General features: G+C 42.8%; 2 protein-coding genes across 2 annotated transcripts; both read left to right on the forward strand.

The window, feature by feature from the left end:
* The first annotated feature begins 309 nt into the window (after window positions 1–309).
* Window positions 310–13,495, forward strand: gucy2d (guanylate cyclase 2D, retinal). Its single transcript, XM_086226064.1, has 19 exons — window positions 310–824; window positions 3,109–4,132; window positions 4,220–4,521; window positions 4,703–5,075; window positions 5,160–5,244; window positions 5,334–5,442; window positions 5,549–5,668; window positions 5,747–5,827; window positions 5,947–6,123; window positions 6,196–6,352; window positions 6,745–6,894; window positions 7,090–7,238; window positions 7,338–7,501; window positions 8,466–8,658; window positions 9,262–9,436; window positions 9,962–10,060; window positions 10,910–11,004; window positions 11,073–11,155; window positions 11,247–13,495. Exons 2-19 carry the CDS (start codon window positions 3,274–3,276, stop codon window positions 11,329–11,331), a joined length of 3,456 nt encoding a protein of 1,151 aa, XP_086082190.1. The 5' UTR covers window positions 310–824; window positions 3,109–3,273; the 3' UTR covers window positions 11,332–13,495.
* A 2,644-nt stretch (window positions 13,496–16,139) lies between these two features.
* On the forward strand, window positions 16,140–27,680 carry LOC147248806 (insulin receptor substrate 1-B). The gene is made up of 3 exons (XM_086225786.1): window positions 16,140–16,845; window positions 18,719–21,838; window positions 24,770–27,680. Exons 1-3 carry the CDS (start codon window positions 16,497–16,499, stop codon window positions 24,775–24,777), a joined length of 3,477 nt encoding a protein of 1,158 aa, XP_086081912.1. The 5' UTR covers window positions 16,140–16,496; the 3' UTR covers window positions 24,778–27,680.
* Window positions 27,681–27,729: the final 49 nt, after the last annotated feature.

A 27,729-nucleotide genomic window follows, 5' to 3' on the forward strand; every position in this document is an offset into this window, starting at 1 on the left:
TAAAGATGCGTTGTCTTCAGCGATTGGAAATAATTCTATTCAACGTGAAGCAACCTGTCATGAAAGGTCCATGCATTGCGGTGAATAACTGTTCAGTTCTTTGAAGAGAGGATGAATAAATCCTCAATCCAGAGAAATTTACCACGTTTTCCCCCGTGAATTTATTGGTTTGTCAGTTTGACAGAGTGGACTCAGTATGTGTTTAAGGTTGTTGTCTTTTTTTTGTTTTTTCTTAAATGCCGTCAGCTGCTGCGGCTTGGATATCTGTCTACTTTCGCCTTTTTTCTCGTCTCCTTCAGCCCTCCCCCAACGCTCACTCTTCCCGTACTAGCATGGATTAAAAGCTAAAGAGGGCTGAGAAGTCAAAGCTCGCCAGTCCGTCCCACTCTTCCCTTTCTTTTACATCTTCCCTTGCCCAAACTATCTGCCAATCTTTATTTTATTTTTACATCAAACTTTAAACCCTGTTGGAACTTCTCCTCATGCTTCATCTCTCACTCTGTGGTTTGGGGCCAGTCCCAGTCCAAAACAGGGACAGCAAGAACTGAGGCAGGTTTGAAAAACTGGAGATCTGGATTTGTGGACATTTTTATTCTTCTGCATCATCTTGAACAACCATGAAATCAAAATGAGGTGAATGTTATCCTCCTTTTTATAAACTTTGGACTTGGACTGGATTACCTATGAAATTTTTTCCCAATAAAGGACCAAATCGAACTGTTCCTGCTGCATACCTATGTGTACTTAGTCCACCAGGAACTTGGATGGTGCTCTTCAACGACGGGCTACACTGACATGGCTCCCATGTAGGAAAACTGTTTCAGGTCAGAACTTTCTCTTATCAAATCTCTTCAGTCACTGATATACAGACATTGAAGTTAATATGCATTAATTTTTGTTCATGAGAATAATGAATGGGAAAAGGAAGCCTTTTAAAACGAATGTAAATGTTAAATTAGGGCACATGAGGGTTAATGGGGCCTATTTCTTATTTCCAGTGGCACATGAACAAGGATAATATTCTTAATTTGTCACTGTTCCTTTGAACCTATTAGCAACTGCTAAGCCAAAGTCAGTATAAGTCACACTAGGAGTCCACCAGGGGCATTTCAGCATAACGACAAAACCACAGTAGTCAGGCTTTGTCATTTTATTACAAGTCATTTTAAAACTCATCGTATGAACGATTGAAAGTCCCAAATGGTTCACATGCTTCACAAGTGGATGAATGACACACCAGCAGGTTGGTCGGGCCTTTTGTTCTGGTCTCAATGTCAGCACATTAGCCGTGGGTAGCCATTTTTAAAAAGCCTGCATGTGAGGACAGATGATTGTATAAGCTGTGTTAATACACGCTAACAGGATTTTTTTGCTCGTTTAATTCATCATCATGATGAATGCTATCATTTTTAAACAAAATTTTTATACCTTACACATGGATGGTCTTTGTTCAAATACTTGCATGTGATGTATGTGCATATATGTGACAAGAAGATTATAGTTTAAATAATGAAATTAATCATTTTAATCAATCTTTTATACTTTAGACATGCACAGCCATTTAGTGTCCATTTGAACAAAGACAGTCATGCATACAATAGCGGGCAAAGTACGCAATCCCTGTACTCGAGTATTTCTATCAATTTTTTGATTGAAGTCCACATAAAAGCAAAAATACGTTGATGTTCAAAAGTGCATTTTCCTTTTAGAAAATACGCAACAAAGCAACTACCCCAAAGTACTTTAGATCAAGTAAAAACTTGACTGGAATACTTTCACTTGTAGAGACCAGGAGTATTTCTACTTTTTAGTTTGTCCAATATAAGCTATGCTTGTTCATACATGCATTTGCTCTTAGAAGAAGGTTTTTAAAACATAAAATCCTGTGCAGTGCAGGTTTGGAGCCCAAACATTGAGAGCCTGATGATTCCAGTAAGAGGACAGTCTGAGCAGGAGAACATTATTCACAGCAAGCTGTTTTAATATTTCAAGTCAGTCCCCATAGATGGTCTTGCATTCAGTTGTTTGTCAGTTTTCCTCTATTTCAGCAACTAAATCTTTAAATTCTCTTACCATAATGAAGATTAAGAGAGTCAGCCAGTCTACTCTAATCTGAAAACACACGAGTGTAAAACATCGAAAGATCATGATATCGTATGATGTTTCAAGTAATGAGTGCAGAATTAGACACAAGTTTCAAGAACCTGACGGATCAGTGGAGGTAAAGAAGTGCAGTCACCCTGAGATGGACAGCTGAGAAGATTTTAAGAGATTGACTTTGGAGGGAAAAAGAGGTGCCAAGACCAAATCGAGACATCAAGGCCAGATTTACCTCCAAGTTACCTGGCATTTAATTTTAAACTACGTGGCAGCAGCAGAGCTAATCAGCTTGCTATACACATGCCATTACGGGGAACAGCATTGACACTCTGAGACAGATGGATGTTGACGAGTTTCAACATCAGGTTCTGTTCAACAAACACAGCTCAGCAAGATGTGAACTCAGGTCAGAGCCATGTCTGTGTCCCGAGTACTCTTCATGCCCCCAGATGCCCTTGCGAGCATGAACACACACACACACACACACACACACACACACACACACACACACACACACACACACACACACACACACACACACACACACTCACTGACTTCAGACACCACTGGATTGATACATTTATTATATGACATTTATTGACATATTAAATGAATCAGAATAAATCAAGATTTATGGTAACTGAGATTTCATTTGCGGCTGCAGCAAGGCCCTGGGAATTACCTGAAAATGAATCAAAACTAACCTGCAAAATGTGATGACAGTTTAAATACTTGTATGAAATAATTGATCATAAACCCTATTTGAGGATAAAATTGGAAATGATTGTGATAACCCTATTGCCCAGCCCTATACCTAACCTTACTACGACTTGCCTAACTCTAACTCCTGCTTAAAAAAAAAATATGTTTCACCAATTGGTGACAAGGATTTTGCACCAATTGCACAAGTCCCACTCATTTATGGGGTCTTGAGTCTGCTTTGTGTCACTGAACGTGATTTTAATTTTCTCATCCTCTTCATCTGTTGTTCTTACTTTCTGGAGGCAGTGATGGTTCGGGGTCGTGTTGCCACCAGTCCAACGCTGGACTAGAGGCCTGCTGAGTGCCAAGGGAGACCTTGCCATTTACAAAGACATACTTACTGTCACAGTATCCACCACAAACTCTTCACTCCTCTTTGGTGTCTACGCATCAGAAGAACTGTGTGAGGAAATGGCAAGTCACAGAGACCCTCGTTTTCTGCACAATCTGTCCTACCACCCCCGATGGCAGCAGAACTCTATACAATTAAAGAGAAAAAGATACATGAGAACAATGGCTACAAACAGTTCAAGTGTTATTAGTCTCTTTAAATCATTATCTACATCATCATCATTGTCATCAAAACCACAGTTGCCATCATCTCCAGTACGACACTGGAGAAACTGGTGGGGGAACTGGTTTCTACTTCCCTTACTCACAGTCTTGTTGCTGCCCTGTCAAGCCTGGGCGACCACCTTCAAGGTAGCCCTGGTTGGACCCTGGACTTGTGACCTCTTATACTCCAAAGCCCTCCCTGACTTGGCAGCCCGCCTTGCCATCTCACGTATTAATAAGGACCCCTACCTCAACAAAGGCTACTGGTATGACTACACGCTGATCAATGAAGATTGCAAGTCATCCCGCGGCCTGGCCCGCTTCGCTGAACTGGAAGGTTATGGTTCTGCCTTCCTGGGCCCAGCCAACCCGGGCTACTGTTCCTCAGCTGCTTTGTACACTAAAGAGTGGGATGCCGGGATTCTGTCCTGGGGTTGCCTGAAAGTAGACATGAACAAAGGAGGGATGTATCCCACTTTCTTGCGGCCACTTCCGTTATCGTCTCATGTGCTTTTCACTGTGCTGCGATACTTCCAGTGGGCCCATGTGGCTATAATCTCAGAGGAGACAGACCTGTGGGAGGCCACTGGACATGAGCTGGCATCGTCACTGAGGGCACTGGGTCTGCCTGTCAACCCTGTGGTCACTATGGAGGCTGACAAGGATGGGCCCAGGAGAGCTTTGATGAAAGTGCGAGAAGCAGACCGGGTCAGAGGTGAGCTGCAGTGTAATAGAAGAAAACAAAAACATCCACCCTAAATCAAGAAAATAAGCATGTTTTTAAACCCACCTCTCTTTGCAGTGATCATTATGTGCATGCCGTCCGTCTTGATTGGTGGCCAAGCCCAGTACCAACTTCTGACTACAGCCTTGGCCATGCGTATGATCGACCGTGGCTATGTCTTCATCCCCTATGACACCCTACTCTACCCACTACCCTACAAAGATGCATTTTATTATTCGCTGGGCAATGACACCAAGCTACGGCGAGCCTACGATGGAGTGATCACCATCACCGTGGATTCTGGAGAACGCAATTTCTTTGAGGCCTTCAAAGATGCTCAGAACAGCTACGAAATCCGCAGCAGCACCCCACCAGAGCAGGTGAGACTCCCTGGTGTCAATTAAACACTTTCTGGTGCATATCTGTGAGTGATATTTAAGCTGTGTCTTACCATTGTACCAGACTGCACCACTTATTCATACAAGAAACCATATTTGAATTGTATTTTAGAAATCCTTCACAGTTGCGCAGTCCTATAATCCGCTCTGTCTCCTCTGATAGGTTTCTCCATTTTTCGGCACCATCTACAATATGATGTACTACATAGCTATGGCAGCTGAGCAGGCCCGTGCTAATGGTGGCCGCTGGGTAACTGGTGAGATCCTGGGTACCAGCAAGGGCGACTTTGAATTTGAAGGCTTCAATCAGCACTTGAGAGCTGGCAGACACGGTGAAGGCATGCAGGCTCGCTATGTCGTGCTGGACTACAGTGGCATTGGCAACTCTCTCTATTCCACTCATGCTCTGGAAGCTGCACATACAGATGGCAGGACTGGGGGCTTGAAATATCTCGGACGCTCGATCCATTTTGCAGGCAGCACTCCCTATACAGACTCCAGTTGTTGGTTTAGCCCGTATTTTGCCTGTACTGGAGGTGAGTGCTCCTGTAGTGACATCACAAGAAGTGAGGTGAGAGTGAATTCTGCACATTGAAACCTCTCCTCTCTTCTCCCAACAGGACTGGACACAGCCTCAGTCTTCTTTCTGTTGCTTTTTTTCCTCATATTTTCAGGAGGTGCAGCAAATGTCATTCTTCATTTCAAGTATGCACACAAGAATATCCCCCAAAAAAATCTTTGTAATGATGAAAATATAGAGTAATTTAATGATTATTTTGCATGTGTCTGTCCAGGAGAAGCGGTAGAGTTGGATTCAGCTTTGGAGGTGGTGGGAGTGGATCAACAAAGGTTGTCCTGACTCTGGACGATCTGGTCTTCATCAACACTCAAATCAGCAAACGGGTCAGTTCTTTTGCTTCTTTGCCGCAAGTATGTGATGTGTGACAGCTGTTTACCTGTAAAAGATAATCCACTCAAAGCTGAACTGTCCTCTTTGGACTGTGAGCAGAAGCTGAATGATGAAAGTATCCTGAAAAGTCAGCTGGACATGAAGACGCCACACCACTCGGTGTCTGGGCGCAGCTACTTGGCCTCTTCCCCAGACAGCTCCAACGTAGCTGTATTTGAGGTGGGACAAGTCTATTGTACACTTTTAAACTCCTTATCTTGGCGGTCCTTTTACAAAGACTTTGTATTTTCTTCCCAGGGGGACTGGGTTTGGTTAAAGAAAAGTCCTGCTGGAGCTGTATCAAGTGTAAATAGCAGCACTGAATTTGTCTTTGTCAAGGTGAGAGAGGAAACAAGGTTTTACTGAATTTCTGTGATGGAAGTGTTTCTGGTTTGTCTTGTTTAACACCCTGTTGATTAAATTTACCTGATTTGATGGCCCTGTTGTCCTCCTATCAGCTCAGAGACATGAGGCATGAGAATCTCAACCTGTTTCTGGGTCTGTTCTTCGACTCTGGAATCTTCGGTGTGGTGACTGAACACTGCACCAGGGGCAGCTTGGAGGACTTGCTGACCAATGAGGATGTGCGTCTTGACTGGATGTTCAAGTCCTCCCTGTTAATGGATCTGATCCGGGTAGGAGAAATAAAATGGCCTCCCCATAGTCCGTTTTAACATTCAACACTCACTCATGTTCTCCTCCAACAGGGAATGAAGTACTTGCACAATCGTGACATCATCCACGGACGTCTCAAATCACGTAACTGTGTGGTTGACGGGCGCTTCGTGTTGAAGGTGACTGATTATGGGTTCAATGAAATCTTGATCACCCAAAGCATCGACTACGATGAGGAAAAGCCTGAGGGTGAGTTCACATGTGGACCAGCAGTAAACATTTATTTATTCATAAACTGGCCTCATTCATGAAATACTCTCACCCACAAATTTGTTCTTACGCACTATGGACCTTTTTTAGCCCTCAATTTTGCAGAAAAGTGGATGCAAATGTAAAAGTTACACAATTAAAAAAATGGCCATCAGGCAAATTTGAGGGCTGATGAAATCCTTCAATATGTGACAACAAATTGTTTCTCAAGAGCATTTCAGGAATTTGTCCTGATCTTAATCCTGATCGAGCGCCAGGATAGAGAGGATATGGTACCAAGTACAGATTATTAATGCAAATTCGCATTTGTGATTTTGAGCATTATAAATAAAATTTGATCGACTGAATCTTTTCCGTTCATCGGTGAACAGATCTGCTGTGGACGTCCCCTGAGCTGCTGCGGAGTTCTAGTCTGAGGAGGACGGGAACGTTCTCGGGTGATGTCTACAGCTTCTCCATCGTTATGCAGGAGGTGATCTCTCGTTCCTCCCCTTTCTGCATGCTGGACATGCCTCCCAAGGGTGAGTGACACAGAACTAACCACCATCAATGATACTAACCTAAAAAGAAACGATGATCAGAGAGTTTCTTGTGTGGAATACTGTTATTAAATATTCCAATTTTGAGCTTGTATGTCTCATTTTGACCACTGATGACCTCATTGACAAAATTTGGTGCACAAACTCACGTGTGGTTTTATCCCTGTGTGATGGCAGAGATCATTAACAAGGTCAAAGAGCCCCCTCCATTGTGCCGACCTTGTGTGTCAGTGGATGAGGCGCCGCTGGATGTGATTCAGGTTATGAAGCAGGCCTGGAGTGAAGAACCAGAGAAGAGGCCGACCTTTGAGGAGATCTTCAAACAGGTGAGAGCACACCCTGCTTCCAAGTCTGCTCCTCCATTTTTATATTCTACACAAAAAAGGATCAGCTGCGGATGAGTTTCCTTCCTTTTTTCTTGACAGTTTAAGAGCATCACAAAAGGGAAGAAGACCAACATCATCGACTCTATGCTGCGCATGTTGGAACAGTACTCGTCTAACTTGGAGGACTTGATTAGAGAGAGGACCGAGGAACTGGAGGTGGAAAGACAAAAGACTGACAATCTAGTGGCTCAGATGTTGCCCAGGTAGGAGTCCAGCTACTTTCACTAATGTGCAGAACATGAAATAAAACTGCTTCTATTTCACTTTTCTGCACACACAGTAGAAATATAGAGATTGATGAGCAACAGAAACCTCTGGTGGCCTGTTGAGCATAAACTAGATTACCATAGTAATGCGATATCTGAGCAGCATAGTGAAGGTAGCGCTCTGCTGGCATACACTCGTGTTTGTGTTCCGCCACAGTTACAGTTCTCTTAGATTGTTTTTGTATTGTTTCATCTTCTAGCAGTTTTCAAGCACAGTCTGACTTTTACTCATACACTCAGTATCTGTGTGCCGAGACAGATTATATCACTGTAACAGGCAGTGGAAGGTGAACAGTTTCCTAGAAAACTATCTTTTTTTCTGGTGACCCCAAGAAATGATCTCATGACCCCTGTGGGAATCCAGAGCCCTAAGTTGAGAACCCCTGTTCTCAAGAAATCATTGGCAGGCACCTGAAGAAGAGACCAGCTGAGCACAATATTGTTACAAGCAACAGCAGAAAGTTTTTTAGAGTTTATCTCTGAATAGCAGCTGCGGATATACTGATGAATGTGGAGCTGGAAGCATTTATAAGGAATTACTAAGAAGTTCATTTCAATGTCTCACTAATGTGCAACAGCTCATTCATTTTTGTTCCCTTTTATGAGCCAAGATGGCTGCTTTTAGAAGGCTTTTCTTTATTTAAAGAAACAAAGACACAACTCTCCCGTGCTCGTCAAAGCTCTGACAACTTACTGAGTCATTATTTGATTGGAAGGAAGAGCGACCATGTCTCGTCTCGTACTCAGCTGAGCAGTACTGAGATTCACACCTCACTTATCTCAGGCATGTGTTGGGATGATGGGGGCGGGGGGGGGGGGGGGGGTCTATGAACGTATAAACGCAGCAGTCTCTGTCTCTTTGTGAGAAATGATTCCTCCACTCATCATCTTCCTCTTTCAGGTCCGTAGCCCAGGCGCTGAAGACCGGCAAACCCGTCAAACCTGAGCACTTCAGTGAAGTCACTCTGTACTTCAGTGACATCGTGGGCTTCACCACCATCTCAGCTCTCAGCGAGCCAATCGAGGTGGTGGATTTGCTCAATGACCTCTACACGCTCTTTGACGCTATCATTGGGATGCACGATGTGTATAAAGTGAGTGCTGGCAGTCCGTGTTCATTATTCTTTTCTAAATTCCAGATTATTTCACCCGGCCTCATTTCTCACCCACCACTAGTACGGTTTGGTGGGGGTTTTCCTCACTACCCTGAAGTCCTCCTCTTGTCAGAAATGCGATTTTCTGCTTGCTCACATATTTGAGCTCCCCTGGTGATAATGTACATGTTCCCCGTGCTCATTTATAATCTAATTTTAAGAACATCAGTTATGACATCATAGATATTTTTGGAATCCAAAATTCACCACAAGCACAACTTTTAAGCTTTTTGTCAGTTATTTTCTTTTTCTTTGAGGAGAATGTGGTAATTATCTTCTTTTTCCCACAGAGGCAAGAAGAATTTGTTGTTTTTGGTACATCTTAATACATGTTGGGGATCTTCACATTGGATGATTCTTAAAACAGTGGATGTCCAAACAATGAATCAGTGTCTGTTGTCTTACATATTTACATTTCCCAGATAAATCTCAGATTCTGATGTTACGTTGCTTTGTCTGACAACTCATTTATCATGTTTGGGTCATCTAGTTGACCAGCGGTCACACAGAAGTCGTTCTGAGCATATTTTATATGTTCCCTAGGTGGAGACCATTGGAGATGCTTACATGGTGGCCTCAGGGGTTCCCAACAGGAACGGCACCCGACATGCAGCTGAGATGGCCAACATGTCTCTGGACATTCTTCACTGCATCGGCACCTTCAAGATGAGACACATGCCTGAATTAAGAGTCAGGATCCGCATTGGCTTGCACTCTGGTGAGCAATCACCATGATATCGTCTACTGAAGTGACTCCTGATGGGAGAAAGCCACATACATGTTCAATAAATACACAGCCAAACCCCCCCCCCCCAAAAAAAACCCCAAAACAATGAAAAACTTCATTTGTTGCTGATGAATAAGTAAGAGCAACCCAAGCTGCTAACGCAAGGATGTATTTTTACCTCCTTTATCCTTGTCTGGAACTTATTCCTGGAACAGTGACACACTATCCACTTAGGGTGCTGTCATCCAATTAACACACTGCATACTTTCCAACTCAATTCCATGAATTTACAGCAGTGGACAGAGGTGGTAGCGTAATGTGCATGAGGAATTTCATCAAATAGTTTTAGAACCCGTAAAAATCAGAAGAATTAAAAAGTATTTCCAGTATAAAATATTGCTTGCCAAGGAGGGATGACATATTAATTCCCTTCAACCTCTGTTTGTGTGTGTGCGTGTGCGTGTGTGTGTGTGTGTGTGTGTGTGTGTGTGTGTGTGTGTGTGTGTGTGTTCACAGGCCCAGTTGTAGCAGGAGTAGTGGGTCTCACAATGCCTCGGTACTGTCTGTTTGGAGACACTGTCAACACAGCATCTCGAATGGAGTCCACAGGGTTGCGTGAGTATCTCATGTATAATTCTATAGACCTATATCTGCTAGCTGTGTGTTTGTGTGTATGTGTGTGTGTGTGTGTGTGTGTGTGTGTGTGTGTGTGTGTGTATTTAATGTACCTGAGAGGACAGGTGTATGGCAGTTAGTGTGCATGTTGCTGGAGGCTAAACAGGGCTTTAGAGAACAGTCCTTACTAATCCTTTAAGGCTATCAACAGAATTAGAGGCCAATTTGAAGTTTCAATGTAAATGTCGTCAATGACCAAGTTTGCCCTCGCTAACTTCTGCATGTTGTATAAATCAGGTATGTAAACTTAATTCATGTTCAAGAGGCGTAAACGAAAAAGTCTCATATTTAAAGCAGGTCCCAGAAGATGAGAGGATAACTAATTAATCTTTAAAATTGTGCAGTTAAAGCTGCGTCTTCATTTTTAAGTTTGAAATGAACAATTGTACTTTTGTTTAGTTCCTGTAGTTTTACTATCAGGTGCATTAATATGTATTCTACTGCCACCAAGTGGTTTAATAGAGGAAAAACAGTCTGACTTGGTTGATTTTTTTCAGATGCCTTTGCTTCTGTATCTGTGTTTTATTCTGTCTGTTAAAAGGGTTCATGTAAGTTCATGTTTGCCTGACATGAACCCATTTAGTAACATACTGGATGAGTTCTGTTGTCGGTGTTGTTTACTGATAAATATACTATATATGCAACAAGCCATTTTTTTGTGTTATTATTTCCTATTTTTATCAGTTAAAGAGGCAGACTTACAATGATTCTGGGAGGTCACTGGTGTTTCTAGGTCTTTTCAGGCCGACTGAGTTCAGCAGTTTCAGGGTTCTGTGTTTGCTGTTGTAGCTTACAGGATCCACGTCAACCAAAGCACAGTTGATGTCCTGAACAGCTTGAAGCTCGGTTACAAAATTCAAGTCAGAGGAATGACGGAGTTAAAGGTAAATAAGAAAGAAAATTCGCTGTATAATATAGAATGAGTTTGTTTTAATCATCATTTGCTTTTTAGGGGAAAGGGATAGAGAACACTTACTGGCTGGTTGGGAGGGAGGACTTCAAGAAACCTCTGCCTATTCCACCAGACCTTCAAGGGTAAGAAAAACGTCTCGTCTGTGATTCACTCTACAGTGTCTGTTCGTCTTGCAGGCTGAAATATCAATTTTATTTTTATTTTCAATCGCAGGGGAAGCAATCACGGGATCAGTTTAGAGGAGATTCCTCCTGACAGAAGACAAAAATTCCTGGATCGACAGAAGAGGATGGGTTAGCCCCGCGTTTTGACTGACAGCCCCTAAAATGAAAAGGGGAGACTCTCTTCGTTACTTTGTCAATTAGTTAAGAGATTTGTGATTGAAAAAGTGCAACGTTTTCAAATCGTCCACCGCAATCGACTAGAACCTGTGCTACATTCAAACTGAATCCTGCTCCAGAGAGACGTTTGCATTTGCCAAAATCATCTCTATACGAAAGAAATCTTTCTCATGGAGAAGATGGATCCCCCCCATGCAAGATTCAAAATAACCCCCACCCCTCCAGCCCCTCCCCCCCCAATAAAAAAAATAAAAAATCCAGCACTTTAGTACACATAATATCATGTGTGCTAGGGTTTATAGAGGAGATAAAAGGGAGAGACAGTGATGGACTGGAGTGATCGCTGTCTGATCCTGCTGTACTTCATGTACTGATCTTTGTACTCAGAGGTATTGAAGACCTTTTTCATGAACAGCCCAAGCATGGAAGCTATTACTGCAACACTATTCATCTCGGCTATAATAGACTTTATGTCATACTAGAGGCATTAGCTTTTTACAACTACGCAGAAGTAATACATTGAGCTATTTAAGCTTTGATTTTGTTTCTGTAGCAGCATTACTGTAATCATTTACACAGTTCATACATTAAGCCATATTACCCAACAATATGTCAAACAGAGCGTCTGTTTTGCTGATATATAATTTCATAATGAATGTAGATTAAACAGAAATTCCTATTGGAGGCTGGCTTCCATCACTTCATATGGTGCCAGTCTATCCCAGCACTTTAGGAGGCTAATTCTAAGTCATCAGTACCATCAAGTGGATCTAAATGTTTATCTGAAAATAAAAAGGTGCTCCAGTTTAGGTTAGATCAGCTTTTCTCATCTCTCAGTACAAAACTGGAAATGATCCTCAGGTAACACTAAATCAATTTAAATGACAAAGAATTCTTTGAAGCAATGGCACTCGCATGTCAACAATACTAATATTGGTTTGTTTTTTTTTTTAAAAAAAACCTCTGTCTTCAAATGTGCATGTTTCTCTCCCTAATGATACCGCAGTTTATAGTGTTTTTTTTTTTTTAATGATGTGTGTATTCATTTCAACATTATACTGTCATGCATCAGGATACAACACGGAAACAAGAGCCAAACTCTTGCTCACTAACAGCAAATGGACTAGATGTACATGTGACCTATTATTGGAACATGCTGCATGCTTGGCTGAATGTACTGTACAGCATACTGTGTGTTTTAATAGGATAGCGATAGGAAAACCTCATTTCTGCGACATACAGTGGATCTGCTCTGCGCTGATATGCAGAATGTCTGAGTCAATTGACTGAAACAATCATCTCCAATAATGTGCTTCTGCAGATTGAGCCTTTTCATGTGTATCGACATCTTCCAGAGGAAAATGTCTCTCTATTCTTTTTTTTCAAGCCTGATTTGGGTTCTTTAGGACCCCAAACTGAGGCTGTATCTGAGGGCCCGTGCTGCCGAGCCCACCTCAACATATGCAAAGGAGCACCCACGAAAAAGGGAGCAAAAAAAGGTTACTCATCTTTGCCCTGATGATGTGTATAGACTGTGTATTTGTACATTCTTAGTTTGTCTTTATGATTTTTTTAATTTAATTTTTTCCCCCTGCTGAATCCTTGACACACACAAAAAAGGAGCTATCAGCAAGTCAAGAGGGTTTCCAAAAGGCACTGTGCATCCCCCCCCCAAAAAAAACACAACAAAAAAACCTAAAACCTGCTGGAAGCGACAAGACGGGCAGGCGACGTCAAGATGCAACAGTTTCCAGGCTGCAACCATTTGATTTCCTTTGTGTCTCCTGACCATTTCTGAAACTGACTTTTCACAATAGCTCAGCAAAAGAAGGGACATCTGATTTGCTGCGACACTGTGTGAGTGTTTGCAACCTGCTCGAGCATAAAAACCCTCCTGAGGAATGAGAAAAGCAGGATTCTGAATCCACACGAATAAGACGGATGAGGCTGTCTTGTGATCAGTATCTAAAGAAGAAAATGGTTTAGTTTCTTACATAGGTAGGACCTACCTTTTCTAGACCTTTCATTTTGCCAAATAGATAGATCTTATCAAAATTAACTGGTCTGTATTGCTAATTTTGAAAGGGATTTCAATGTGTTTATGTAAATAAATTATGGTTTTAGTGAAGATTGTTCTTTCATATTTGATTTATTGACCAACCTGGAGTTATGACATATGCACTGTCATGGGTGTGCGAACAGGCAATTGAAATAAAACCAGACAGGTGGATTAAAAAGATGTTCCTGAACTTGGACCAGGACTGTGAGAGGGAGGTGAGCAGGTGCACTGGAGAGGTCATGTGACCGGAGCAGCAGTGAGCAGGACATGGGAGGATAGGTCTGGCTGTCCTGTCAAATCAGAACTACTCCCTTTGAAGAGATTTAAGATTTCAGCAGTGTGGAGATTCCACTTCTTTGGTGTCAGGTGTTTGATTTCTTTCTACTAGTTAAGTTTTATTCTTTTTAAATGTTTAACTAGTTCCACCAGAAGCTCCACCTAGTGAAACTGGTCGATCTGCCAGTACCACCAAAGTCCCAACTAGTCTGTGTTTTGACACACCAGTGACCCTCTGGAATGAACTAACATTGAAAGTCGCACTTAGTTGACTGGTTAACTTACGAGTGACACCCAAAATATCTACCTGCTACACATCGAGAGACATTTTTTGCTTCAATAGTTAAACTGGTGAAACATAAGATGTGTTTGTCACTGCATGAAACGCTAATAAGGAGATGGGGAAGCAAGCATTCGGCTTCCTATTGGTCCTCCATATTAGTAACAAACGGCAACCAATCAGAACTCAGGATTTTTCATAGCCAACTCTCTTAATTTGCAAGTTGCGTACCGATTAACAGTTTTGCCTGATGAGTTACGAGTTACTACTTGGTTCTATTTTGACCTCAAGAGTTTACTACTATTTAGAAGACTCTGTACTGAACATTTACAGTCACTGTTGGCCAACTGTGACTAGAAAACTAGTAAATGTGCCTTCTACCTTAGCAGTCGCCTCATTCACACACACACGTTGATGGTGGAGGCTGCCTTGCAAGGTGCCATCATGCTCATCAGGACCAATTAGCATCTCACTCAAAGACGCTTCAACGTGGTCTCCAGGGAAGCTGGGATCAAATCTGTGACTCTCTGGATACTAGACAGCCACTCTACCTATGAACCATGTACCATGTACTCTATGAAGTAGTTGTGTAAACATGCATGTTGAGAGTTTTTCTGAAGTTGTAAGATGGAAATATCAACTACTTTTGTCAAAAGGCGTGAAACAGCAACATTCCACCTGGACTGAGATGAGAGAGTGAAACCTTATTGTTTCATGATAAATCTTCACCTTACTGTTCTTCACACAAGCTTTCAGGCTGAGATTTATGCTGTAGAGGAACAATCCAAGGGTGGCACGGTGGTGCAGTGGTCAGCACTGTCGCCTCACAGCAAGAAGGTTCTGGGTTTGAGTCCCGGCTCAGGGTCTTTCTGTGTGAGTCTCCATGTTCTCCCTGTGCCTGCGTGGGTTCTCTCTGGTACTCCAGCTTCCTCCCACAGTCCAGGATGAACCCTGCCTCTCACTCAAAACTTGCTGGGATAGGCTCAAGCCCCCCGTGACCCTAAACAGGATAAGCGGAAGAAAATGGATGGATGGAAAAATCCAATGATAGTGAACAGATGGTTTGACATCATGCAACCTCTGTGCAATATGCCACACATAATGGAAGTAATGATGTCACCAAATATAGCATAGTACAGTACTGAACTATATAGTATAATATAGAATAATATAGTTTAGTATAGTATGATAACCTATCATAAAAGCTACTGCACTGTAGTTATTATTCTCTGAAATCTTTGCATGAATGCATTCAATGAATGTTGTCCAACACTCCCAGAATGCACTGGGCCTGTACTTAATTTCAAAAGCCTTGACCTCTCAAACAACTGCACTTGTTTTGCTCTTATTTTTTTGTTTGTGAGGTCATAAATATTGAGGACATACTGCCACTTGGTCCACATGATCATGAGAGGCCTGAACACCGTGTTCCTCGGAGCTCCTCATCAGTCCTGAAGCCCCCCTGGCTTTCGACTGGCACCGGCTTGGACGTGCCAGTCTGGCATGAGCTCCGTCAAGCCTGCCAGGGAGAGCCAGGGGGACCGGAAACTTGGTGGGTTAGTTTATAAAATAAGGGCATGTAAAGGGCGCTTCTGGTTGCCACAGAAAACCCCTCAGAATATAGCCTTGTGGAATTAAGCCCTTTAAAATGTATTAAGATACTGTTGGGGGTCAGAGAAGACTTTTTGCTCTGGAAGAATAACTCCTCCTAAATGACATATCGGGAAGAAATTACTGACTGAAATTTTATTTCCAGTTTTTATATGGAGATGGTTCAAACCCTAAAAACAGACCTCAGTTTTATTGTATTTACATAATATGGACATTATATCAGACATTACGTCATGTCAAATATTGATAGTTATTTTAATGTTATATCATGGCAGGCTGAGGTGGAAACAATTTCCCCTCAAAAGCCCTTATTTATTAACACTTGCTTTTTTACTGAAAAGAAAGAAAGAAAGAAAGAAAGAAAGAAAGAAAGAAAGAAAGAAAGAAAGAAAGAAAGAAAGAAAGAGCCTGATCTTGTTCTGGACACTGACTGAGAAACAAGACACCAAATCAATTCCATTTTATTTTGAAAAATATTTACAGGATGTTCTGTTTTATTCCGCTGAGTTTGACGCTGTCGGTATCGGCTGTGGGCAACCACAGACAGGTGGAGGAGACGTCCTCTAGCAGCTGAAGTGCACCGTGTTTGGACCTGGTCGGGCGGGATCGGGCTGGGCTGCAGGACGAGCGGCGGCGGCGGCGGCGGCGGACGCGGTGGCCGCTCGGTGCGCGGATCCTCCTGCTGCAGCTGCTGGATTCTCACTATGATACCAGATGCAAAACATGGTTTGGTTGATTTTCCCATCCTGAGCATCACACACATGCTGGACACTTAAGCGTGGACACGAGGAGGACGAGGGATGTAGTTGCGATGGATTAATGAGCTGGAGCACACATGGACTTAGTTTTTCCCGCTGATATTAGTGCTTTATAATATTCCTCCCCCTGCATTGGCCATGGAGAACCAAGCAGGCGAGCAGCAGAACTATGAAGATGTACAGAAAAGCGGCTATCTCCGCAAGCATAAATCAATGCACCGGCGGTTCTTCGTGCTGAGGGCGGCCTCGGAGCATGGTCCTGCTCGCCTCGAGTACTACGAGAACGAGAAGAAATTCCGCAGTAAATCACCTGTTCCCAAAAAAGTCCTCAACCTGGAGAGTTGCTTCAACATCAACAAGCGGGCAGATTCCAAGAACAAGCACATGATCGTCCTGTACACCCGCAGCGAGAGCTTTGCCATCGCTGCAGACAGCGAGGAGGTCCAGAACGAGTGGTACCAGGCGATGCTGGATCTCCAGTGCAACTGTAAGACACAAGTGTGATGGGATTCCTGCTGTCTGTCTCCGCATCAGGCCTGTCCTGCCCTCGGCTGTTTGTTCTCCATCATCTTCATTGCACATCACTGGCTCAGATTGCTTACATATTTTCGCTGCAGGTTTTCGTCAGAGGTTCAATTTGAATATAATAGTCTTAAGTGTTATAATTTGGACGGTGTGTTTGTCACCAAGTGGGTGAGTGAGCGGGGTATGAACACGCTATGGGCGGCATGTGCTGTGTTTGTGCAGCACAATCTTCACCCCCCCCCCCCCCACAACCCCCCACTCAACCCCCCTATTTTTTCACCTATATCCTCCAGATCAATTAATGCCACCATAATGTAATTTGATGCACTGGAGCATCTAGACGTAGTAATATTCAAATGATGGGCTTTTCTGAGTGAAATGCAGTTCTTTTTTACACGACGGCGTATTTGTGCATGGCGCAGTGGGCATATAGCAACCATCCAAGGGATGCATCATATATTAGCAGCCTATCGCGGTGCGCTCCGCTGGTGCCTGTGTTTTTGTTTTTCTGCACAGCTCTGACTGCCGCTCGCCTAACCTACATTTGTGATACACGGTGGTGGTGGTGGTGGTGGTGGAGGAGCTGCTGCTGGTAGGGAGGAGACGGCATCGTCAGTGCGCCCTCGCTGGAAAATGTGTTTCTGTTGGTTCTCCTTGTGTTTACGTTGTCATCCTTATGCCGGAGCTGAAACGCACCGTCCACCCTCCCCGTGATCCCCTCGCATTCCAGTTAGTGGTGATGGGCTTGCCCAGCTCTCATGTAAATTAATGCTGTAAAAATGAACGTTGATTAATAGATGCACATTAGAATACAGACCCCATTTTGTGGAGTTTATCAGGGACAGCCATAATAAAACACATTTGTTGAGTAATTTAATTATTAATGTGCCTGTCTATATTGTAAAGTGAAACATTGTTATTGATGTAGGTTGTAATGATTTGTAAGGGGATCACATCTAATAAATGTTTTCCTTGACAGTGGGAGCAAACCATTTACTGGCGGCCGCTCAGTGACGATAGAATGACTGTCGAGTGTAAAAAAAAAATAACAAAAAAATAAAAGCAAGCACACATAAGTAGAATTCTGTGGTTTATCTTGTGATTGGAGCTGAGCTGAACTGTGGGTGTCACAGTCAAACATGCAGCTTTTCAGTAGACTCTCAGCGTGTGAAGACTGTATTTATTAGAATGCTTTAGGTTCAAAGTGAATGCTGCTTGACAGACAAAACATCCAGCGTTTTTGGAACGATCCAGACTGGAGGTTTCCATAGTGTGAGGGAGGTCTCCTCAGGGTGGCTCCAGACAGTTTCAGAGGAGGCTCAGTGAATGGAGGTGCAAGAATATCAGTTATCATCAGGACATCATGTAGAACAGACTAGATGTATGGGATTTGGTTCAAGATCTGGTTAAGAGATACAATTGTTTTTGTGTGTGTGTGTTCATGTGTGTGTGCGTGTGCGGGGGGGGGGGGATTACTGCTTTTCTGAAACTAATATTTGATTGCCGACAGACCAATTCTATGTATTTGGTGTACTCTCAAGTTTTGTTAAACAGCAAATAGCATAATAATGACCCTATATACGCATCAAGAAACCAATCCTTAAATAATGTAACAAAGAGGGCTAAGGGGGCTGCCTTATTCCACACTTTGCCTACAGGGAGGCCCAGACTTTCAAAACCCTGATCTAGAGAAAAATGTTACTTCAGAAGTACTAATGCTTTGATATAGGTTATCCCTTTCATGTAAATCTAATTCAGAGTTTGTAAACATTTTCTTGTATGTACAATAATGTGTCTAATTATCCTTTTCATGTATTGTGTATTTTTATTCACAGGTAAAACCCCAGAGGACTACGGCAGTAGCGGGGAGTGTAGCTCTCCGTCCCCTGTTCCGACCTTCAAGGAAGTATGGCAGGTGAAGGTTTGGCCTAAAGGTCTTGGACATGCCAGGAACTTAGTGGGCATCTACCGGCTGTGCCTAACTGACAAGACAGTCAACTTTGTCAAGATCAACTCTGATGTGGCCGCTGTGGTGCTGCAGCTGATGAATGTTCGCAGGTGTGGCCATTCTGAGAATTTTTTCTTCATTGAGGTGGGTCGGTCAGCCATTACTGGTCCTGGTGAGTTCTGGATGCAGGTGGATGACTCTGTGGTGGCTCAGAACATGCATGAGACCCTGCTAGAGGCCATGAAGGCTCTAAGTGAGGAGTTCCGTCAGCGCAGTAAGTCTCAATCTGTCGGGACGTCATGTGGAGGCGGCACCGCTTCAAACCCCATCAGTGTCCCCAGTCGTCGGCATCATCCAAATCTGCCGCCAAGCCAGGTGGGCTTCTCCAGACGAGCTCGCACAGAGACCCCTGGAACAGGAGGCAGTAGCACCAGCACTTCACCTACATCACGCCACGGGTTCCCAAGGGCAAGAACTGCCAGCATTGGGGCCAGGTCAGAGGAGGGTGGAGCAAGTGCCAAAGGAACATGGGCCAGCTCCAGTCCTAGTCTGAATGGTTCCTGCTCAACCACACCAACACTGAGACCCAAGCCCACCAGGGCTCCAACCCCTGCTAAAATTACCCTCAGCCTTGCACGTTACACTCCAAACCCTGCTCCCTCTCCTGCACCGAGCCTCTCCTCCAGCTCTGGTCATGGCTCAGAGTGTGGTTTGGTGGGGGCTGCAGTGGGCGGCATGACGGTTTGCTCCTACCCTCGTGTTTCTCAGAGAGTTTCTGTCTCTGGTTCACCAAGTGACTACGGCTCCTCAGATGAATATGGTTCTAGCCCGGGGGAGCACTCCCTGCTGGTGCCCAGTCTGTCAGGACATCATGTACATGGAGAAGGCTCCTCTAGCTACATAGTCATGGGACAGCGAGAGGGTCTTCTTGGTTCCCATCATAGCTCCAAAGGCCGACGGATTCTGCGGCGCTCGTCCAGTCGGGAATCAGAAGCAGAACGTAGACTATTAAGTAAGAGGGCTTCCTTGCCTTTGGCTGCCCATGAACGACTAACCCCACATAGAAAAGATGAAGATGATGAAGACGATGAAGACTATGCCATCATGTCACAGAGTGCCAACAGAGAGGGTGGCTCAGTGGGGGGTGGACAGCTTGATGTGGTAGGGGAGATTAGAAAGAGGGCTGACAAAAGCAGGAGAGAAATGGAGGCAGGAGCTCCAGTGGATAGTGGGTACATGTCAATGCTTCCTGGAGTCACATCTCCTGTCTCACTGTCTCTATCAATAGGTATGTCTGAGGCCAGCGCCAAACCTGCCGCAGATGATGAGTACATGGCCATGACCCCTAACAACAGCGTGTCCCCCCCTCAGCACATCCGCCAGCCCAGTTCAGAGGGCTACATGGTCATGTCTCCCAACAGTAGCAGCTCCACAGACCTGCATGGACTGGGCATGTGGGATAGCAGGGTGAGCATGGAGAGCCGGGCTGCTAGTGACTATATGAACATCTCACCTGTCAGCAGCCGGTCCGCCTGCAGCACGCCACCTTCCCATCCCGAGCAGCACCAACTGCAACCAAAAATGTTTAATTCCTACTTCTCTCTGCCACGAGCTTATCAACATACTCTCTATACTCGTTTTGAGGAGGATTTAAACAAAGGGGATGGTAAAAGGGACAGCAGTGGGCATGACAGTGCTGGAAGGGGAGGGGGAGCGGTATACAGCAAGAGAAACAAAATAGCAGTGGGCCCAACAGGAGGCTGCCAACTCTCCATGTCTTCCTCTTCTTTCTCCTCCAGCTCAGCAAGCAGTGAAAGCCTCGAGGACAAGTCCGTATCGGCAGGGAGAGGGTTAAGTTTATTAAGGTCTGGTGCAGAATACAAGAGTGCAGGAACATGCACAAAAGACAGTCGTCACCTACAGAAAAGGGGATCAAGTAGCAAGAGCCCAAAGCAACAAAGGAGGGGCCGTCCACTCAGTGTTTCTTCAGACATTGCTAAAGCCAACACACTACCCAGGGTGAAGGAGAATCTGCCACCACTGGGGTCGCAGAACGTAGGTGAATATGTCAGTATAGTTTTCAAGGAAGACAACAAGTATAATGGAGGAAGACGTGTGGGGTCAGAACGTGGGCAACCTGTGATTCATGGAACCCTCCGGCAATTGAATCAGCCACTTCTTGCCCACGATAATCCTGCTAACCTTCCCCGCAGCTTCTCTGCACCGTTGTCAACCTCTGCAGAATACGTCAGCATGGATCTAGGGAAGCCCTCAACACCCTTGACTCATGTTAGGTCCACATTCAGCACCACACAGGGCCCACCAGCTGTTGCCCCCAAGGCCCGACATGAACACAGTACGTCCTCTCCTCTGGCAGCAGAGGGTAATGCAGGGTACCGATCCAAAGGAAAGATGGCAGCAATTGCAGATCTCCCCACTTCATTCACGGACAAGAAAGGTTCAGACCCCAGCATTTCAGCAAGACCTCCTGTCCATTCTGGTCAACCCTTATCCATGGAGCAGGAGACGGGTTTGGGGTTTTCTCCAGTCAAGTCCTTCCAGTCTCCTGAGCGGAGCAGCAGACTTGTCCGAGCTGATCTACAGGGATGGCAGAGCCACCATTCAGAGACATTTAACTCATCTCCCTCCCGACTGCACCACCCACCCGCCTCTACCTCCCTCTTCCCAGAGGGCAGCCAGGCAGCCAGCCTTCGGCACGGTTTGGACTGCTCACTTTGGGACAATGGGCAGGCAGATAGTTTGTCTGCCACACCTCCTCCACAAGCCTCCACCTCATCTGCTGAACAAGGCCTTAACTATATTGATCTTGACTTGGCCATGAAGGAGAGCCCTCAAGCTGGAGTGGAGCGTACCTCTGCCGCCTACAACATCGGAGGGAGCGCTATGGGTAGCAGCGGTGGCTCCAGCCTCAACACTTATGCCAGTATTGATTTCTGCAAATCAGAAGAACTGAGAACACACCAGATTAGTAGAAAGGATGGTCAAGGTAAGCACTACATCACATCATGACACCAGGTACGTCTTGTGTTCAGACGATGCTAAGCCCCTCCAATCAGATGCTTTATAGTTTCAGACATCTTACACAAAGTTGCACTGTTGCGCAATCAGGAATAATGTGACCTGGTGTCAGATATACAATCTCATGACTAAAGTTATTAACTTGAAACTCCTGCTTTGATTAAATGAATAGTCATTAAAACAGTAATTATAGAAACACAGTGTATGGTAATGGCAGGAATTTATTTGAAACCACGGTACAAATATTTTCCATTTTAAATTCTGAATTAGAAAACTGAACATTTACATCAGTTAATTCATTAATCAGCATCTAAAAGAGACTGTAGTTAACCTTTGAAATGAGTGCAAATAACCATTATTTTCATGTTTAGTTTATCTGGAAATAGAACATTTGCTACATTTCCTTGCCCAGCTTTAAGATTTCTGTTGTGGAAATGTACTGAGAATATTATGTGCAATTGCTCTGGTAATGTTTTTGGCAGGAAGTCTTTAACTTGTTCCCAGAATATTCTTCCTTATACAAACATTCTTTGAAAAAAAAAAAGAAAATCCCAAAACGTTCCTTAAGATATTTGTTGAGGAAACAGATCATAAATGGAATATTCAACAATGTACCCCAAAACATTACAAATGATTCAACATCCTTAAAACATTCTTTAAAATGTAAGATTAGAACATTTCTTTGAATCGTTAGAATCTGTGGCTAATGGGAGCCTCCTAGCATGGTGGTTGGTTTTATGTAAGTGTCACAAAGTTTCAAGAGAAAACAGTAAAACACCTGGTAATATTTGCCATTTGTCTAATCTGCAGACAGAACTCCTGTCTGGCTCTTAGTCACTTCTTCCTCTCTCATCCTCTACTGATGTGTACATTTGCGTCTAGCTGGTGGGCAGCGCCGTGTTTCCAGGCTGTGGGTTGTCTGTAGAGTCTCTTATTATCACAAGTGGGTGTTCAGAGAGCAAAGCCAATTGATTTGTCTGCCGGTAATGAGCCTTTTCACATAAATGGAGGTAGAAGGACAGAATGCGGGCCAGGTGTTTATGTTCATGTGTGGGTGAGCGGTTGGCTGCAGGATTGCGAAGAAGGTCTCCCTCATGCTGCACACAACAGGAGCATTCAATGCATGAGTATGTCGTTGATGGATGAAGTGCAGAAGAGATCGACTTCTGTGGCATTTCGAAAAATAAAACAAATCAAATGAAAAACAGGTTTTACAAATTGAATGGAAAAATATGTGCACCTTCTTGATTCACGAGTTACCTGCTGTTCTCCACGTACATGTGTAATCACAACAATTGCCTAATTATTGCAGCTTTGGGGTAAGTGTGTTTGGATATTAACATTTATAGCGGAGAAGTAAAGCGTAATGTTAATATGACTCCTTCCCATTTGTGCCACTTCTCCTGCGTACAGTTGATCCTGCGGCAGGATGTAAATCAATGCATTAAGTCTGGGATTATGGGGGAGAAAACAAGCTGTGTTTGTCGTGTTTCCACAGTTGTTGTTTTTTTTAAACTTCAAATGAACAGAGATGTTTTTACAAAACGTCCAATCAACACTCTCACTTCACTCCACCTGCTCGAATTACATTTTAATTAGACTTTCGAACTAAATCCTTATTAAAACTGGATGGAGATGTTTATTTGTACTGTATGCTTCAGTTGCTGTATATTCAGAGCCAAGAAAAGTGAGTATATTGAAAGCATACTGCATTCACCTGAGCAAAAAACCCCAACAAAAATAACCCTGTTTTTATAGAAATGTGATTTTTTTTTTTTTTCAAAATAAAGAAGTCTTGTCAGTTTAAGAATCTCTGGTCAAACATTGACCTTCATCAGGACAAAGAGTTTAAAATGGTGATGCTTCTTCCTTTTGGGATAAGGTCATTGGAAGGATTTGGCATCAGGAAGTGACATCATTGAATGCAGTATCTGCTGTACAATAGTAGGCATAATTAAAAAAGGATCACCCAAAAATGAAACAACTGTAACGGTGAACAATAAAGAATACGAGAAAATCGTAGAAAAGGATGGGAATAGTTTTGAGAGAAAGATAAATGAAAAAAATTAAACAAAAAACAAATAAAAATCATACTATATAATAAGAAGAAATAAAAACACATGAATCAAGAATGTTATACATGTATCTCTTTTTTTTTTAAAAAAAGGAGAAAAAAGTTACAGTGATTTCTCAGGCTTTGCATATTAGCTCTTTTTTATTTATTTATTTATTTATTTTACTCCTTTTCATTTATATATTTATTTGTCATGCTGGAGAGAAAACAAGAAAACAAAGCAGACCTTTATTCTCCCAGACACGTTGTTGAGGTTACAGACTATTTGCCTGTTAAAATGGATGGATGGTGCGGTCAGACGCACTCCAAGCCACAGGTTGATTCATGAGCGCTTTCATGTGTCCCTTGATGTAGAAACTATTTGTGGTTCCTCGAGGAGGTTATTCTATAATAAAGTGATTTGAAAAGGTCATTTAGCTTCTCTCTAGACAACAAGAGAGCAAAATATTTGCAAGCTGATAAGGCGATGCTCTGATGTTTAGTTGCAGCGGACTTTGTTTTGCTGTCACGGTCAGAACTGGTACAACACTCCAGTCTTTATGGTGTCGCATTGAAACTTAATGCAAAATCTTGAATGCAACAAGGAGTCACATACCTTCAACACTCTGCTCCTCTCAGAAAAACCCTCTTAGAAATGTTAGAAATGGGATATATAAGCAGCAAGCAGAATCTCAAGATTTAACAAAAGCAACATGTTTTAGTGCACATATGGAATTGTTTTTGTGCTGGGATTTCAATCAGATAGAACTAAACTGAGGGAACTTAAAACAAAACAAAAACAAGTAGAACTGAAATCTAAGCCTGCTTTCGATTCTTCTCTTCCAGATTGTTGATTTCGGTTCAAGTCTTGGAAGCGCGAAGACGGCGTGATCGCTCCACACTCAGTCTGCAGCCTGAAACTGCAGAACTGAAACACTGGAGTCTGAACACTGGAAGCTTGGAGAACTCATCCCCATCCCGTCTGCTGTTTTCTGTCAACCAAACATGTGCCAAACACACGCGCACACACACACACACACACACACACACACACACACACACACACTCACACACACGCGCGCGCACATACACACACACACACACACACACAGGGTAAGAAAAAGATTTTGTTTTTTGCCTTGTTTTGAAGAAAAATGACATTTGATCATTTAACTTGATATTGATAAAGATGACAGTTTTCTATATGATTGTGTGAGTTCCCAGGGAGCCGTTATGTTGACCATGGTGGTGCCGTCACAGCCTATTGAAGTCTTAATTTAATTCTCACACAACAGCACTCAAACAGGTACAGTTCAACAAGATTTTCAGGGAAACACAGTTGTATCCATTTGACTTAATATCTACTCTCTTTTAAAACTTTGTGGTTAGTTTAACTCCAAAAAGCAACCGGGAAGCAGGTCGAGTTTATTGTGTTTCTAAAGTCTCGCCTCAGCCTAAAATCCTGGCCTATTCTCATGTTTGTCCGTATTTTGAGTTAAATGATCATCGGGTGTCACTTTGATTCAAAAGAAAATACAGCTTGGAAGAGGTGTCACACAATCCTACACGTGTTTAATATAAACAGTTGCCCAAAAAGCCTTTATACTTCTCCAACTTGAGTAAAGAATGTTGAATTTAATGGAACATAGCACGCTATCTCAGCAGCGACATGTTAAATAAATTAGCATTTCAACTGCTTTTTAATGTCCTTTTATGTTTTTTGGGGTTTTTTTGTTTTTTTTTTCACGCACAAGTAGGAAGTGGTTGTTTGAAAATCCCACACAGATTGTATGCAATCTTTGTGAAATCCACAAGAGCGTACAGCAGTACGTCATAATAAAGACGTCGTTTGAATTGTCACATTAATGTCAGCGTCGCTCAGCTGCATCCCGGAGATCAGAGTTGATGTTTAGGTTGTAGCCGAGGGAAGAGAACAGAAGTCACCTGTAATTCTGTGTCAGGACCCAGCTGGATACGTGCTCATATAGCCCCCGCTTACACAGTACAGAAAAGAGTATGTTCAAATGACTTGAGGAAAAAAGCAGGAGAGAAAACTTCCACTGGCTAGAATAAAGGCACACACCCCCCCCCCCCTTAAAAGAAATCAGTTGTTTTATCCTGTGAAATATGAAGAACGATGAAGAAATATCATTTATTCGCAGTAATTTGTGCCAGATTTGTGTTGCACATTAAACCCACAGCTTTTCATGCTGCATGGCAACCTTTTTTTTTTTGAATTAAGGATGTCAGGCAGATCCTGTTGAAAAGCAGCAGCTATGCATTCATGCAGTAATCGTGGTATGCAAATAAAATGACAAATTAGCATAACATTCTTCTGCGGTGCATGTAAACAACTTAGGTCTCAATAATGCAGTAATTACATCACACACGTGAACGTGAGAGGAACTGAAAGGGCCTGATATCTCGCTTGTTATCCGCAGAAACTGGATTGTTTGGAAAAGAAAATCGATCTTTAGAGTTCAAATTCGACATTACGTGCGGTATATTTACCTGTAAGGTGACTGGATAAAAATGTGACTCGATAATCAATAATATAAACGGTTTTTCTTTCTTCTTTTACATGAAAACCATTTTTCCATCTCTGTATTCATGCATTTCGAACAGATATGTATCTCAAAACACTGTAAGTGTAAATACTTTTTTGGCAACTGCTTTTTTTTAATCAATATACTATAGTATAATGTATACTATGGTGTACAAGTAGAAGAGTGTTAACTAAAGTACATACTGTAGTTTGTTTTCCTCACTTGCATTACAGTTTACACAATTCTACTATAAAGTGACACATAACAACGGTATTTAAGATATACAGTATACATATAATGATCCATACTATATAGCCTAGATATCTATATACTATTTTATAAAGTGCCTCTTTTTTGATTGTAGCTGTTTTTACACAGGTAATCTTAAAATGGGTTGTGAAAATGGAAAAAAGAAGTGTTGTTTCTCTCCTGAGTCTAAAATTGTGAATATGTTGAACCTGACAGAGGACAGATGCTAAATGGCTATCAGTAAACCATCATCAAATTGCCTTACTGTGTTTATCGAAAACGTGAAGAAAAAAAAAAAAGTTACTTTTTTTTTGTGAGGTGCCTATCACTTCAGCCAGGATGTACACGCTCCCTCACTCATGTTTGGCTTCGTCAAGCTGAAGTTTGGCCAAAAAAAAAGAAAAAGAAAAAGAAACACCCCGCTACAATTCTTTGTAGTTTCACACCACGTTTCCACTTTTTTATCCAGATTTTATGTCTCTGAGCAGCCAGCCACTTGTTCAGTGAAAGCTGACAGCTTGTTGCGGCCTTGCAGCACTTCAATTGTTCCTGTTTGTACTACAAAAAGATCGCCTCTTGAAGAAGTTTGTCTGCCATTGGACAGAAATCTAAATGAGGTTTTTCAGAATATTTTAAACATCTAAACGTCGCCGGGGGCCGACAGCAAATCTGGACTGAAAAACAGTATTAATATGCTTGTGTATTGTTCTCTTCTCTGGATGTGGATTATATGGTGATGGTGGATTCAGTTCCCAGAAGGTGTGAATAGTGCCCCCCCCCCTCTCTCTCTCTCTCCTTTTTTCTCTCAAACATTGGATTTTTTTCCTCAAAACTATTAGACGTGCTATTCCCTCTCACATCTCACTCATTACTTTCTCATCTCTACCATTTCTTAACATTCTGCTGCCGTCAAACTAATTTGCCAAAAAAAAATTAAAAAAAAAAAAACAAAAAACAAAAAACACAAAATACAAAAGTCTGATCACAATTCAGAGGTCTACTAGAAAGAGT

The sequence above is a fragment of the Aulostomus chinensis genome, chromosome 15, assembly GCF_037954235.1.
Source record: "Aulostomus chinensis isolate RoL2024-O1b breed Wild chromosome 15, RoL_Achi_v1.0, whole genome shotgun sequence".
NCBI lineage: Eukaryota > Metazoa > Chordata > Actinopteri > Syngnathiformes > Aulostomidae > Aulostomus > Aulostomus chinensis.

Bases quoted from the DNA above. Each gene is read 5' to 3' on its own strand.
- gucy2d (XM_086226064.1), top strand. From the start codon at position 3,274: ATGGCAAGTCACAGAGACCCTCGTTTTCTGCACAATCTGTCCTACCAC. The intron at 5,443-5,548 runs GTCAGTTCTTTT...GACTGTGAGCAG, and splicing joins ACACTCAAATCAGCAAACGG to AAGCTGAATGATGAAAGTAT. The intron at 7,502-8,465 runs GTAGGAGTCCAG...TTCCTCTTTCAG, and splicing joins GTGGCTCAGATGTTGCCCAG to GTCCGTAGCCCAGGCGCTGA.
- LOC147248806 (XM_086225786.1), top strand. From the start codon at position 16,497: ATGGAGAACCAAGCAGGCGAGCAGCAGAACTATGAAGATGTACAGAAA. The intron at 16,846-18,718 runs GTAAGACACAAG...TTTTATTCACAG, and splicing joins GCTGGATCTCCAGTGCAACT to GTAAAACCCCAGAGGACTAC.